Genomic DNA, 14,416 nt, shown 5'->3' on the forward strand with positions numbered 1-14,416 from the left:
CCATTGTTACTGTTGGTTGAGGACCTTCCACCTCTCTCCATTGTTACTATTGGTTGAGGGCCTTCCACCTCTCTCCATTGTTACTGTTGGTTGAGGACCTTCCACCTCTCTCCATTGTTACATTAAACTCAATGTGGGTGTTGCCTTCAGGCCCTTGTACTGGGACTGGGATTCAATCCAATTCAACACACGACAATATACATCATAGGATAGCTGCTCTATAATACGCCTTGGATTAAATCCAGGTGTGTGTGTGTGTGTGTGTGTGGCAGTGTGTGGCAGTGTTTGTGTGTGTGTGTGTGTGTGTGTGTGTGTCTGTGGTAGTGTGTGTGTTTGTTTGTGTGTATCCTATTTCCTAACTCAGTTGTGAATTTATTTAATCAGACCACTAAGATTAACCAGTAGGCTACATTTTATGATGTTTTTGAGAATGGACCAGAGGATTGTTTGTACAGCATTAGATAAGAGTTTCTTGCGTAACTGACTGATGACAATTACACACGTTTATTGTGTGTGTGTGTGTGTGTGTGTGTGTGTGTGTGTGTGTGTGTGTGTGTGTGTGTGTGTGTGTGTGTGTGTGTGTGTGTGTGTGTGTGTGTGTGTGTGTGTGTGTGAATGTACTGTGAGCACAACTACGAAAATTATCATGGAGATATTGGGTTCTCCAATAAATATAACTTGATATCAGTGACGGCATCTTTCCAGGGGGTGTACTGGTACATCAAGCTGCCTCACCTTACAGAAACAGGAGATAGACTAGTGTCCTGTCCAGGGGGTGTACTGGTACATCAAGCTGCCTCACTACAGAAACAGGAGATAGACTAGTGTCCTGTCCAGGGGGTGTACTGGTACATCAAGCTGCCTCACCCTACAGAAACAGGAGATAGACTAGTGTCCTGTCCAGGGGGTGTACTGGTACATCATTCTGCCTCAGGGCTAGAGAAAGAGGAAATCAAAATGGGCTTTTTGGTCTTCATTTAATGTTATGGTCAGGCCTAAAGTAAGCAGTGAGGTTGGTCTTCATTTAATGTTATGGTCAGGCCTAAAGTAAGCAGTGAGGTTGGTCTTCATTTAACGTTATGGTTAGCCCTGAAGTAAGCAGTGTGGTTGGTCTTCATTTAACGTTATGGTTTGGCCTAAAGTAAGCAGTGTGGTTAAGGTTAGGTTTAAAATCAGATTAGAAGAAGAAACATGTTTGAAAGAGGCGGAGCTTCTGACTTTATCACTTGCCCATAATGATGACCGATAGGCTCCCGCCCAATGGGCCCTTCTGGCTCCGACCAGTAGGACCTATGGTCATGACTTATTATCAATGACAGACCAACATAACACTCCGAGTGATGAGCTCATTAGTTCAGCTCCATACAGGTAATAAAGGGACATTACACCTTCAACTAAAAGGCTGTCAGACGTTTTCAGTTTTCAGACTTCCAAAGTTAACTCATGTCAGAGTGAATGGAAAAGATCAGCACTGGAGAAAACCCTTTGGATTGAGGCATATGGCATGATCTACACAACCAATGTTGTGGGTTTCATCTTGAAACCCTGAAACCAGTCTACTTTTGAGGTCTGAAAGTCTTTCATTGACGAGTGAAATGTCCCTTTAAAGCAGTGTTTCCCAATCCGGGTCCTGGGGACCCGAACGGGGACACATTTTTACAATGTGCTAACATACCTGATTCAAATCCAATTTGATTGATGGTGAGTTGAATCAAATGTGTTCGGTGCTCGGGCAAAATGTAACCCACCCGCCCCCCCCTTTTGGTATTGGGAAACACTGGTTTAAACAATACACTTTATTCATTTGTTTAATGTTTCAGTGTCATCACCATGGGCACATTGGCACAAGGCTAACTGGCATAGATTATATTTCTAATAGTTAATTAGTAACGATTAATTAGTAACTCCGTTAAAAACAATATTCCTTTTACTGTAGTCACATGATGCGCCCCACCACCCCCTCCTCCCCTGAAAAACTACTGGATATATTCTCTAGCTCAATGGTCAAATCCATCATATGCTGATTGGTAAGTGAGCAATGTCTTTTTCCATAGTTTCAACTATATCTTATTCCTTCTGCATGAAAATACTTCACATTTTATTGTTTGATTTTGCCACAATTGAAGTGAATTCAGGAACTCTGGAAGTTGATCATTTGTTATTTTTAAACGCTTCTTCAATTATAAAACGTGTTTGTTTCGCTCGTTAGCCTTTATCATGTTTTGACCCTGATGGAGACTTTTAGGCCAAAATACGTAGGTTTATGATGTAAGAAAACATTTTTAATCAGCTTCCTCTGCCGGAAGTGCTCCCTTTGGCTATAACTGTACCAACAACAAAAAACAATATTATTTTTAAATTCTTTATTTTCCAGTCGTGTGTCTGATCTGAAGAGAAGCTGAACAGAATGCTGTCGTCGGGTGTTCTGATGGTGCTCTTGTTCTTTAAACATGTTACTGCAGACAGCTCAGGTAAAGGCTTGATTCTCATTTAGGGAACGGAATGAGAGCTTCACACAGAATACTGCTGCTCCCCTGTACAGGTTATGGGTGATGGAAGCTTTGTGTGCAAGAATAAAGCACTGGGGAGCATCAAGCAATATTCTGACTTCCTTTATATATATATATATATATATTCCTCTCCTTCCTTTACCTCAGTTTTATTATTTATTAACTCAGCACGGTATTCGACAAGTGTAAGATGTGCATTTAACCTTCTTTATTGCCCTTTCAAGACGTTGGTTTGAGTCCCAAATGGCTTCCTAATCCCTATGTGATACACCATTTTTGACCAGAGCCCTGCCACTATACAGGGAATGGGACGTCATAGGGGATATTGTGTTATTGTGTTAAAGATCTGGGCAATAATTAACCACTCCCGATTTAAAAATTATGGAACTTAAAATGGAACTTAAAGTGGAACTTAATTATGGAACTTAAAATGTTTCTTTGAGACTTCACCCCTTTGTCTTGTCAACCGCAATGTTTATAGATTTATTTTAAAGATTCAGACTTTGCTCTTCAATAAATATTCAACGGAACGTGACAGGATGACAAAAATGTAATATTCTGAATCAGCTGACGATAGAGAACAAGTTGTTTTTTGTTGTTCTGTTCCGTTGATTTCAATGGCTTATTGTCTGTGTACTCAGAGCTTAAAAGTGCAAGTGATTAACTGAAAAATGTCTTTGCAACCACATGACTTAGACATCTCAAACCAACTGTTATAGGTTCACTATGTCACGTGGTTGAGAAGATATTGACATTTTTTGACATGCAATTGTAAGTGTTGCAGTTTTAAGATGGTCCCTTAATCCTTGAAAGCAGTGGAGGGCTACTGCCGTGTTCATGTGCAGGAAATTCAGACATTTCTGACTTGCTCACTGGTTGTAGTTCTTCACATGCCGAGTTTAATGAATCAGCAAGTAGGATACACAGCATAGATTTTGCCTCCAAAAAAAGGATATATGACAGCGAATTTCATAAGCAATGGACTTGTTCCCTATCTTCAGATGATTTAGAACATGTTTGTGATTTCTATCATTCTGGCACGTTCCTTTGAAGGGGCATTGATGATTAAAGTCTGGACCATTAATATAAAGCTTATTATAAATCGGGTAGTTCGGGTCTTGGATGCCGATTGGCTAAAAACAGAATTCCAGCCGTATGTTAGGCAATATACCATGGGTATAACGCAACACAATTTGTTTACTGTTATATTTATGTTGGTAACCGGTTTATGATAACAATAAGGCATCTCGAGAGTTTGTGGTGTACAGCCAATAAACTACTATTAAGGGCTGTATCCAGGCACAGGAACAGCCCTTAACCATGGAACAGGGTTCCAAAAGGGTTCTTTGCAGAAGGTCAGGGTTCTACCAAAAAACATTTTCATCTGAAGAACCCTTTTTGGAAGATGAGGGAAAGAAAATTGTAGACCTCCACAAGTCTGGTTCATCATTGGGAGCAATTTCCAAATGGTGGAAGAGGACTCCAGTGGCAACCTGTGAAGCTCTGGTGAACTCCATGCCCAAGAGGGTTAAGGCAGTGCTGGAAAATGATGGTGGCCACACAAAATATTTACACTTTGGGCCCAATTTGGACATTTTCACTTAGGGTTGGACTCACTTTTGTTGCCACTGTTTAGACATTAATGGCTGTGTGTTGAGTTATTTTGAGGGGACAGCAAATTTACACTGTTATACAAGCTGTACACTCACTACTTTACATTGTAGCAAAGTGTCATTTCTTCATTGTTGTCACATGAAAAGATATACTCAAATATTTACAAAAATGTGAGGGGTGTACTCACTTTTGTGATATACTGTATATCCACAGTAAAAGCCCTGACCTCAATCCTATAGAACATTTGTGGGCAGAAGTGAAGAAGTGTGTGCGAGCAAGGAGGTCAACAAACCTGACTCAGTTACACCAGCTCTGTCAGCAGGAATGGGCCAAAATTCACCCAACTTATTGTGGAAGGCTACCCAAAACGTTTGACCCAAGTTAAACAATTTAAAGGCAATGCTACCAAATACTAATTGAGTGTATGTAAACTTCTGACCCACTGGGAATGTGATGAAAGAAATAAAAGCTGAAATAAATAATTCTCTCTACTATTATTCTGACATTTCACATTCTTAAAATAAAGTGGTGATCCTAACTGACCTAAAACAGGGAATTCCTTACTAGGATTAAATGTCAGGAATTGTGAAAAACTGAGTTTAAATGTATTTGTCTTAGGTGTATGTAAATGACTAATGACTTCAACTGTACCACTGGATGAGATAAATTGCAATCGTTTTTTAGCAGAATTATGTGAGGTTTTATGTGTTGTTGTTCTTAGGCACGATGTGAAGGGGAGTGCCTGGATACAGCTCTTAGCAGTAACATATTGGCCATATACCACAAACCCATTGATGTGCATTATTGCTATTATAAACTAGTTACCAAAGTATTATTATAACAGTAAACAAGTAATTTTGCATCATACTTGTGGTATATTTAAGCAATAAGGCACGAGGGGGTGTTGTATATGGCCAATATATCACGGCTAAGGGCTGTTCTTAGCCTGTGGTATATTGGACATATAACACAAATCTTCAAGGTGCCTTATTGCTATTATAACTGTTTACCAACGTAATTAGAGCAGTAATTATAAATGTTTTTGTCATACCCGTGGTATACGGTCTGATATACCACGTCTGTCATCCAATCAGCATTCAGGGCTCTAACCAACCAGTTTATAATGTCTGATATTCCACAGCTTTCAACCAATCAGCATCCAGGAACCAAACTACCCAGTTTATAACGGCCAATATATCACACCTCCTCGGGCCTTATTGATTAAATTGAATGTAGTGTCTTGTCATCAGCTTTATGGGGGAATTGTTTTCTCAGGTACGGTTGTTACCAGTTGTGAGGCGTGTCATGACCAAGCCACCTGCCTAGACTCACCTGTGGAACGTGGGAGGGGAGATGCTTTCCAAACCTGGTCCGTCACTTGCACCTGTCAAGATGGCTTCGTTGGCGACGGCATCACCTGCTACGACCTTGAGTTCTGCGCTAAAGGCTCCTGCTGTCGTCAAGGTTACGGCTGGTCCTCGGAGCTGGGCTGTGTGGACGTTGACGAGTGTTCCCTCCCAGACCAACCCTGCAGCTCTCCTCAGGTCTGTGAGAACACCCCCGGATCCTTCAACTGCCTGGTGCCTCCTGAAGACGACCTCCACTCCAGTCCTGGCGACTCCCGTTCAGTACAGTTTCAGTGCAGCGGGAGACGGTGTCCAGTGGGAGAGGACTGTATCAGTGTTGGTGGATCGTCCCTCTGTGCAGACCCCTGCCTGCACTACTCTGTACTGAATGACGACTGGCGTTCCACCACCAACCACGCTGCAGCTAACGGCTACCACTGTGACTCGTCTGTCAACTGGCAGGGCTGGTATCGCCTGTTCCTGGGGAACACCAGTGTTCAGATGCCAGAGAGGTGTGTGGAGAAATACATGTGTGGGACGGAGATCCCCTTGTGGCTTCCATTAGCTCATCCCCAGCTGTTAGACGGGGTGGTTCAGAGGAGCGTCTGTGGACACTATTATTATGACTGCTGCTACTGGAGGCAAAATCCCATCCATGTCAAAGCCTGCTATGGAAACTACTATGTCTACAAGTTTGTCCCTACAACAACATGCAACATGGCCTACTGTGCAGGTATGACGTCATAATGTCCTTGTCACTGTGCAGGTATGACGTCATAATGTCCTTGTCACTGTGCAGGTATGACGTCATAATGTCCTTGTCACTGTGCAGGTATGACGTTATAATGTCCTTGTCACTGTGCAGGTATGACGTCATAATGTCCTTGTCACTGTGCAGGTATGACGTCATAATGTCCTTGTCACTGTTTCTTAAAGACATCAAGAGTGTTCAAATAACTAGACATAACAAAGTCATTTAACACTACCTCTGTCTCTTCCAGATGTCAACACCACGGTGTGTTCCACATGTGGAGTGTTTGATGCCTGTGTGAGAGACAATGTGACCAACTGGAGATGTGAGAGGAAAGGTGAGTGCTGAACAAATATAAACTGTATGGTCAGATCAGTATTTTTTTCAAACACTATGAAACGCAGAGATTTCGGGGTGAAATGATGCATCTTTAAGAGGCGTATCTTTGAACCAATAAGGTCAGAGGAGGCGTGGTATACTGGCCATATGTCACAAACCCCCAAGGTGCATTATTACTATTATAAACTGATTACCAATGGAATTAGAAAAAATAAAAATACATGTTTTCCTCATACCCGTGGCTTTCAGCCAATCAACATTCAGGGTTCCAGCCCTGAATGATGATTGGTTGATAAGGCAGCTTGGGCGTTTGTGGTATATGGCCAATATACCACGGCTGAGGGATGTATGCAGGCATTCCGTGTTGCGTGGTGTATAAGAAGCCACACAGAGATCTCAGTCTCCCACATGTACCAGTTCACACGCCTTATTGCTTAAATAACCTCCTGAGTTGTTTACCTAGCTCCAGAGCTGGTGTGTGGGCGGAGCCTCCTGAAGGTGGGCCTTCCAAATGTTTACCTGGAGGCTGCTGGTCTGGATGCTTCCTCTGCCCACCTGGCTGACGGACGCTGCTCCGCCCACGAGGATCGTAACGGCTCAGTGTGGTACCAGGTGGAGCGACGGGAGGGCCACTGTGGAAACACTCTGGAGGTGAGAAATATTTTCACTTTATGCTCAAGAAGGTTCTATATTGCTGCCCCAATATTTTCCCTGGCGACGTTTTATGAATTATTACGAAACACTTTAGTTGATTCACATCGTACTTATGGAACGACCTTCAGAATAACCTACAGTTACATTTGACATCCAGCAGACGCTCTTATCCAGAGCGACTTGCAGTAGTGAGTGAATATACGTTGATACTTTTCATACTGGTCCCTGGTGGGAATCGAACCCACAACTCTGGCGCCATACTGTCCCAACCGAGCTACGCGGGGTGCAGTGGTGTCTTTCAGTTCACATTGTTGGTGGAGGAACCTCTGCTTGTTTTTTCAATTGTGTTTTTGTATTTTTTGTGTTTTCTATGCTCCTGCCTTGACTGAAGCATGTGAGTCTCTAACGTTTAATGTGTAATAGCTGCTGGTCTTGTCACGAGACCTTGGTCTCAATAGGACTCTTTAAAATCGGGCTGAAGACGATGTGACATTAGTGTTAACGGTGGTTAATTCTCAGACAAATCACTGTGATTTCACGGTAGTCTACACATCACTGATGCAAGCAGGCCTAATAAATGCATGAATATGACATATTTGTTAACCCCCTGCTCCCTTTTTCCCAGACAAACACCACCCATGCTGTCTACTCCAACAGCTTATTAGTTTATCCAGTAGATGGGAGGAACGGCTCCCGACCCTTCGGCTTTCCCTTCTCCTGTGTCTATCCTCTGGAGACAGAGAGCAGTCTGGATGTGGCCATCAGACCTCTCCCACTGTGAGAAGATATGCAGCAAGTCCATTCTGTTTATTCTGTTGTCTTTGTGCAGACAACACTATTATAAAAAAAAACTGATATCTAGAACCTAAAAGGATTCTTCAGCTGTCCCCATAGGAGAACCCATAGGAGAACCCTTTGAAGAACCCCTTTTGGTTCAAGGAAGAAACCTTTTGGTTCCAGATATAATTATTTTGAGTTCCATATAGAACCCTCTCCACAGAGGGTTCTACCTAGAACCAAAACAGGTTCAACCTGGAACCAGAAAGGGTTCTCCTATGGGGACAGCCAAAGAACCCCTTTTGGAACTGTTTAGTCTAACAGTGTCATCATTATGAACATTCAACTGTTATTTTAATGTTCATAAAGTTTGATTTGATTTGTAGCGTCACCTCTTTGTACCTTTGTACCTCTTCACAGAACTGGTCATAAAGTCGTCCGAGTCGGTGCCAAGGCCAAGGCCTCCATGTCTCTGTACCGCGACTCCAACTACACACAGCCTTACCCAGCTGGTCAGCCAATCACCCTGATTGTGGGTTCCTCCCTGCACGTGGGCGTGTCCGTAGAGGAGTCCGAGGCAGAACGTTTTGTTGTTGTTCTGGAAGACTGCTACTCCACGGAATCACCCAGCCCTGATAATCTCCCACGGACCTACATGATTCAGGACAGGTCCATGACTCTGTTCATCGGCTGTTTGCATGTCCATGTGTGTTTGTTTTGTGTGTGAAGTATGGTGTGTTTGTTGCTGTGTACGGTCTGTGTAGCCGTGCATGCCTTCAAACCTTTGCTGTTTCTTGGCTCTCCTCCCAGGTGTCCTACAAATCGTACCCAGGTGACAGTGGAGGAAAGTGGCTCGTCCCTCAGGGCTTCGTTCTCTGCTCTACTGCAGGGGGAATACCGCTACGTCTTCCTGCACTGCAGCCTCAGCCTGTGTGACCAGGGGAGCTCCTCCTGCACTCCAGTGAGTCCTGATGTTCTTCTCAGACTCATTAGCTCTCTCCTTGGGCTTTCAGGTCTCTCTGACTTAGTGGTTTGTCTCTGACTCAGTGTTTGGTCTCTCTGACTTAGTGTTTGGTCTCTCTGACTTAGTGGTTGGTCTCTCTGACTTAGTGTTTGGTCACTATGACTCAGTGTTTGGTCTCTCTGACTTAGTGTTTGGTCACTATGACTCCTTGTTTGGTCTCTCTGACTCAGTGTTTGGTCACTATGACTCAGTGTTTGGTCTCTCTGACTTAGTGTTTGGTCACTATGACTCAGTGTTTGGTCTCTCTGACTTAGTGGTTGGTCTCTGACTCAGTGTTTGGTCTCTCTGACTTAGTGGTTGGTCTCTCTGACTTAGTGGTTGGTCTCTGACTCAGTGTTTGGTCTCTCTGACTCAGTGTTTGGTCTCTCTGACTTAGTGGTTGGTCTCTCTGACTTAGTGGTTGGTCTCTCTGACTTAGTGTTTGGTCTCTCTGACTTAGTGGTTGGTCTCTGACTCAGTGTTTGGTCTCTCTGACTTAGTGTTTGGTCTCTCTGACTTAGTGGTTGGTCTCTCTGACTTAGTGGTTGGTCTCTCTGACTTAGTGTTTGGTCTCTCTGACTTAGTGTTTGGTCTCTCTGACTTAGTGGTTGGTCTCTGACTCAGTGTTTGGTCTCTCTGACTTAGTGGTTGGTCTCTCTGACTTAGTGTTTGGTCTCTCTGACTTAGTGTTTGGTCTCTCTGACTTAGTGGTTGGTCTCTGACTCAGTGTTTGGTCTCTCTGACTTAGTGTTTGGTCTCTCTGACTTAGTGGTTGGTCTCTCTGACTTAGTGGTTGGTCTCTCTGACTTAGTGGTTGGTCTCTCTGACTTAGTGGTTGGTCTCTCTGACTTAGTGTTTGGTCTCTCTGACTTAGTGTTTGGTCTCTCTGACTTAGTGGTTGGTCTCTCTGACTCAGTGGTTGGTCTCTCTGACTCAGTGTTTGGTCTCTCTGACTTAGTGGCTGGTCTCTCTGACTTAGTGTTTGGTCTCTCTGACTTAGTGGTTTGTCTCTCTCTCTACAGGTGTGTTCCAGGAGGAGATCCCGCTCTGTGTCCAAGTCCATCCGCCTCAAGCCGCTCACCATCGGGCCAATCACCTGTAAATATTTTACTTTAGTAATGACTTACATAGGTTATGAGCTAATATATTGTAGAGGTTTTGGACCAAAATGTAGAGTAGTCGGGAAAAGAACAAAAATTAATGGCCGATATTCTGGTCAAAAGCACTCGGCTGTCGTTCTGGTGTGTTTCCTCTTTAACAGTCAGATTCTCTTTGACCCTCAGGGGCCCAGAGTCTGGAGTGAGCCTTGGGAGCCCCAGCATGTCATATGAAGGATGGGGTCCCTCCTGCACTACTCCCCTGATCTCCATCCCAACCTACAGCCCAGTGTAACTTTCAAGGGCACAGAAATACTTGTTTTGATTCTAGTAATGAATTTATGCACTACAGTGTGATTTCATTGTACTGTGTATGTTGTATACACACAGACTTGCATTGTTTTAGGACTGATCATTTCCTCAAATCATTGTGTAAGTTCCAACCAAACCTGAGTTGCTGTGTGTGTGAGTTCCAACCAAACCTGAGTTGCTGTGTGTGTAAGTTCCAACCAACCCTGAGTTGCTGTGTGTGTGAGTTCCAACCAACCCTGAGTTGCTGTGTGTGTGAGTTCCAACCAACCCTGAGTTGCTGTGTGTGTGAGTTCCAACCAACCCTGAGTTGCTGTGTGTGTGAGTTCCAACCAAACCTGAGTTGCTGTGTGTGTGAGTTCCAACCAACCCTGAGTTGCTGTGTGTGTGAGTTCCAACCAACCCTGAGTTGCTGTGTGTGTAAGTTCCAACCAAACCTGAGTTGCTGTGTTTGTGTAAGCTGTGATTTGATGATGTCAATAAATAACTCTGTATGATGATGCTCGTTGTCTGATGATTGTCTATTTAACAGGTTGTAAACATATAAGGCAGGTTAAACACATATTTACAGAACAACAAGGGATTGAGAACAATGTGTGGTTTATTTGGTATAGGCGAAAGTACTAATTGACCATAGCAGATTTTAGGAAAACTGGCTAAACTTGTTAAAGACAAGTGACATTCGTGATATGTATTTAGTCAATGTACTGAACACTTCCTAGGTTGTTTTACCAAAGCAGGAAGACTGATTGGTGTATTGAAATAGTGCTGTTTGTTCCACTGTAGAATAACACAATGAAAATCTTCAGAATGACCATGACAGTTTGAGTAGTAGTTTATGATGCTCCTTTCTTATGACTCCATTGTTACTGTTGGTTGAGGACCTTCCACCTCTCTCCATTGTTACTGTTGGTTGAGGACCTTCCACCTCTCTTCATTGTTACTGTTGGTTGAGGACCTTCCACCTCTCTCCATTGTTACTGTTGGTTGAGGACCTTCCACCTCTCTCCATTGTTACTGTTGGTTGAGGACCTTCCACCTCTCTCCATTGTTACTGTTGGTTGAGGACCTTCCACCTCTCTCCATTGTTACTGTTGGTTGAGGACCTTCCACCTCTCTCCATTGTTACTGTTGGTTGAGGACCTTCCACCTCTCTCCATTGTTACTGTTGGTTGAGGACCTTCCACCTCTCTCCATTGTTACTGTTGGTTGAGGACCTTCCACCTCTCTCCATTGTTACTGTTGGTTGAGGACCTTCCACCTCTCTCCATTGTTACTGTAAACTCCATGTGGGTTGTGCCTTCAGGCCTCGTTTGTGTGGGTGTGTGCAGGTGTGTGTGTTTATTACAAAAAGCTCATTAACAGGGTCAAGCTAGAGTCTGTAAAACAGTTACTGTTATCAAGATGATAACCCTCTAAACCTCAACAGAGCTGTCTGTAAAGCACCAAGGTGCTGTTGGTTTGGGGAAAGTTTTAAGAGGTATCAGTTCTCCAGTCTCTCCACTAGGTGGAGCTGTGGCGCTGTGGTAAGAGAAAGGTTGGCTGTTGGCCCAGTCCTGAATCAATCCCGATTGAGATGACATGGACAGGGTGGGGTCAGGAGGGGGTCAGGGGTTCTGATTAGATGACATGGACAGGGTGGGGTCAGGGGGTCTGATTAGATGACATGGACAGAGTGAGGTCAGGGGGGCTAATAAGATAGCATGGACAGGGTGGGGTCAGGGGGGCAGGGGGGGTCTGATAAGATGACATGGACAGGGTGGGGTCAGGGGGTCTGAGAAGATGACATGGACAGGGTGGGGTCAGGAGGGGTCTGATAAGATGACATGGACAGGGTGGGGGCAGGGGGGCAGGAGTGGTCTGATAAGATGACATGGACAGGGTGGGGTCAGGGGGGCTAATAAGATAACATGGACAGGGTGGGGTCAGGGGGGCTAATAAGATAACATGGACAGGGTGGGGTCAGGGGGGTCTGATAAGATGACATGGACAGGGTGGGGTCAGGGGGGCTAATAAGATAACATGGACAGGGTGGGGTCAGGGGGGGGCTAATAAGATAACATGGACAGGGTGGGGTCAGGGGGGGCAGGGGGGTCTGATAAGATGACATGGACAGGGTGGGGTCAGGGGGGCTAATAAGATGACATGGACGGGGTGGGGTCAGGGGGGTCTGATTAGATGACATGGACAGGGTGGGGTCAGGGGGGCAGGAGTGGTCTGATAAGATGACATGGACTGGGTGGGGTCACGGGGGGGGCCAGGGGGGGTCTGATAAGATGACATGGACAGGGTGGGTTCAGGGGGGTCTGATAAGATGACATGGACAGGGTGGGGTCAGGGGGGGGTCTGATAAGATGACATGGACGGGGTGGGTCAGGGGGGTCTGATAGGATGACATGGACAGGGTGGGGTCAGGGGGGTCTGATAAGATGACATGGACAGGGTGGGGTCAGGGGGGGGGTCTGATAAGATGACATGGACAGGGTGGGTTCAGGGGGGTCTGATAAGATGACATGGACAGGGTGGGTTCAGGGGGGTCTGATAAGATGACATGGACGGGGTGGGGTCAGGGGGGGTCTGAATGGATGACATGGATTTAAATGTAATTTTTGGTCAATAACCTACTGAAATAACTCTAAAAATTCTAATAAAAAAAATAAAAAAAGATTCATAAAAATGTCAAAACTCAAATCTAGTCGTTGCGTAAGTATACAGCCGCTTTGTTTAGGCAAACCTAATACGCCTTATAAGTTACATGAACTCACTCTGTGTGAAATAACAGTGGTTGAATGACTAACCCATCCTCTGTCCCCCATTCATACAACATCTGTATGGTCCCTCAGTCAAGATTCAACAACAAAGATCAGGGAGCTTTGAGAAAGCCACATGGAGAAGGGCAGTGATTGGTGGATGGGTAACAATAACAAATCAGACATTGAATATCTCTTTAAGCGTCTTTGACCAAGTTAATAATGATGCGGTGGATGATGAATTAAACCACCCAGACACATCAAAGATACAGTCGTCCTTCTGAACTGAGCTGCAGGACAGGAAGGAAACTGCTCAGGGATACAGTCGCCCTTCTGAACTGAGCTGCAGGACAGGAAGGAAACTGCTCAGGGATACAGTCGTCCTTCTGAACTGAGCTGCAGGACAGGAAGGAAGCTGCTCAGGGATACAGTCGTCCTTCTGAACTGAGCTGCAGGACAGGAAGGAAACTGCTCAGGGATACAGTCGTCCTTCTGAACTGAGCTGCAGGACAGGAAGGAAACTGCTCAGGGATACAGTCGTCCTTCTGAACTGAGCTGCAGGACAGGAAGGAAGCTGCTCAGGGATGTTACCATGAGGCCATTGGTGATTTTAAAACAGTTACAGAGTTCAGTGACTGTGATAGGAGAAAACTGAGGATGGATCAACAACATTGTAGTGACTCCACAATGATTACTTAAATGTGTGAAAAGAAGAATACAAGTATATAGAATACAAATATTCCAAAACATTCATGTACGCAACAAGCCACTAAAGTAATACTGCAAAACAGTACTGAAAAGGAATACATTTTTTGGCCTAAATGCAAAGCCTTATGTTTGGGGCAAATCCAACACACCACATCACTGAGTAACCCACTCAACCTTTTATTTTTCAAGCATGGTGGTGGCTGCATCATGGTATGGGTATGCTTGTCATCGGCAAATACTAGGGTTTTTTTCAGGATAAAATGAAAAGGGGTGGAGCTAAGCACAGGCAAAAATCCTAGAGGAAACCTTGCTTTACACCACACTCTGGGAGAGGAATCCACATTTCAGCAGGACAATAACTGACAACACAAGGCCACATCTACACTGGAGTTTCTTACAAAGACAGTGAATGTTCCTGAGTGGCCGAGTTACAGTTTTGATTTAAATCTGTTTGACAATCTATGGCAAGACTTGGCCATTACTGTCGAGCCATGATCCCCAACATCTTGACAAAGCTTGAAGAATTCTGAACAGACTAATGGCCTAATATTGCACAAT

The 14,416-nt window shown here is 44.5% G+C and overlaps 1 protein-coding gene across 1 annotated transcript; it reads left to right on the forward strand.

Annotated features, from left to right (window-relative positions):
- Positions 1 to 2,386: 2,386 nt before the first annotated feature.
- On the forward strand, positions 2,387 to 10,297 carry LOC135530295 (uromodulin-like). Its single transcript, XM_064958654.1, has 9 exons — positions 2,387 to 2,471; positions 5,400 to 6,203; positions 6,472 to 6,558; positions 7,024 to 7,211; positions 7,840 to 7,991; positions 8,412 to 8,660; positions 8,802 to 8,952; positions 10,017 to 10,092; positions 10,278 to 10,297. Exons 1-9 carry the CDS (start codon positions 2,408 to 2,410, stop codon positions 10,295 to 10,297), a joined length of 1,791 nt encoding a protein of 596 aa, XP_064814726.1. The 5' UTR covers positions 2,387 to 2,407.
- The last annotated feature ends 4,119 nt before the right edge of the window (positions 10,298 to 14,416 follow it).

Source organism: Oncorhynchus masou, unplaced genomic scaffold (assembly GCF_036934945.1).
Source record: "Oncorhynchus masou masou isolate Uvic2021 unplaced genomic scaffold, UVic_Omas_1.1 unplaced_scaffold_1319, whole genome shotgun sequence".
Lineage (NCBI taxonomy): Eukaryota > Metazoa > Chordata > Actinopteri > Salmoniformes > Salmonidae > Oncorhynchus > Oncorhynchus masou.

What these genes read in the sequence shown, in the direction of transcription:
- LOC135530295 (XM_064958654.1), top strand. Translation starts at nt 2,408, where the DNA reads ATGCTGTCGTCGGGTGTTCTGATGGTGCTCTTGTTCTTTAAACATGTT. An exon ending in CTGGAGATGTGAGAGGAAAG is followed by an intron (nt 6,559 to 7,023) that starts GTGAGTGCTGAA and finishes TTGTTTACCTAG; the next exon opens with CTCCAGAGCTGGTGTGTGGG. An exon ending in ACTGTGGAAACACTCTGGAG is followed by an intron (nt 7,212 to 7,839) that starts GTGAGAAATATT and finishes CCTTTTTCCCAG; the next exon opens with ACAAACACCACCCATGCTGT.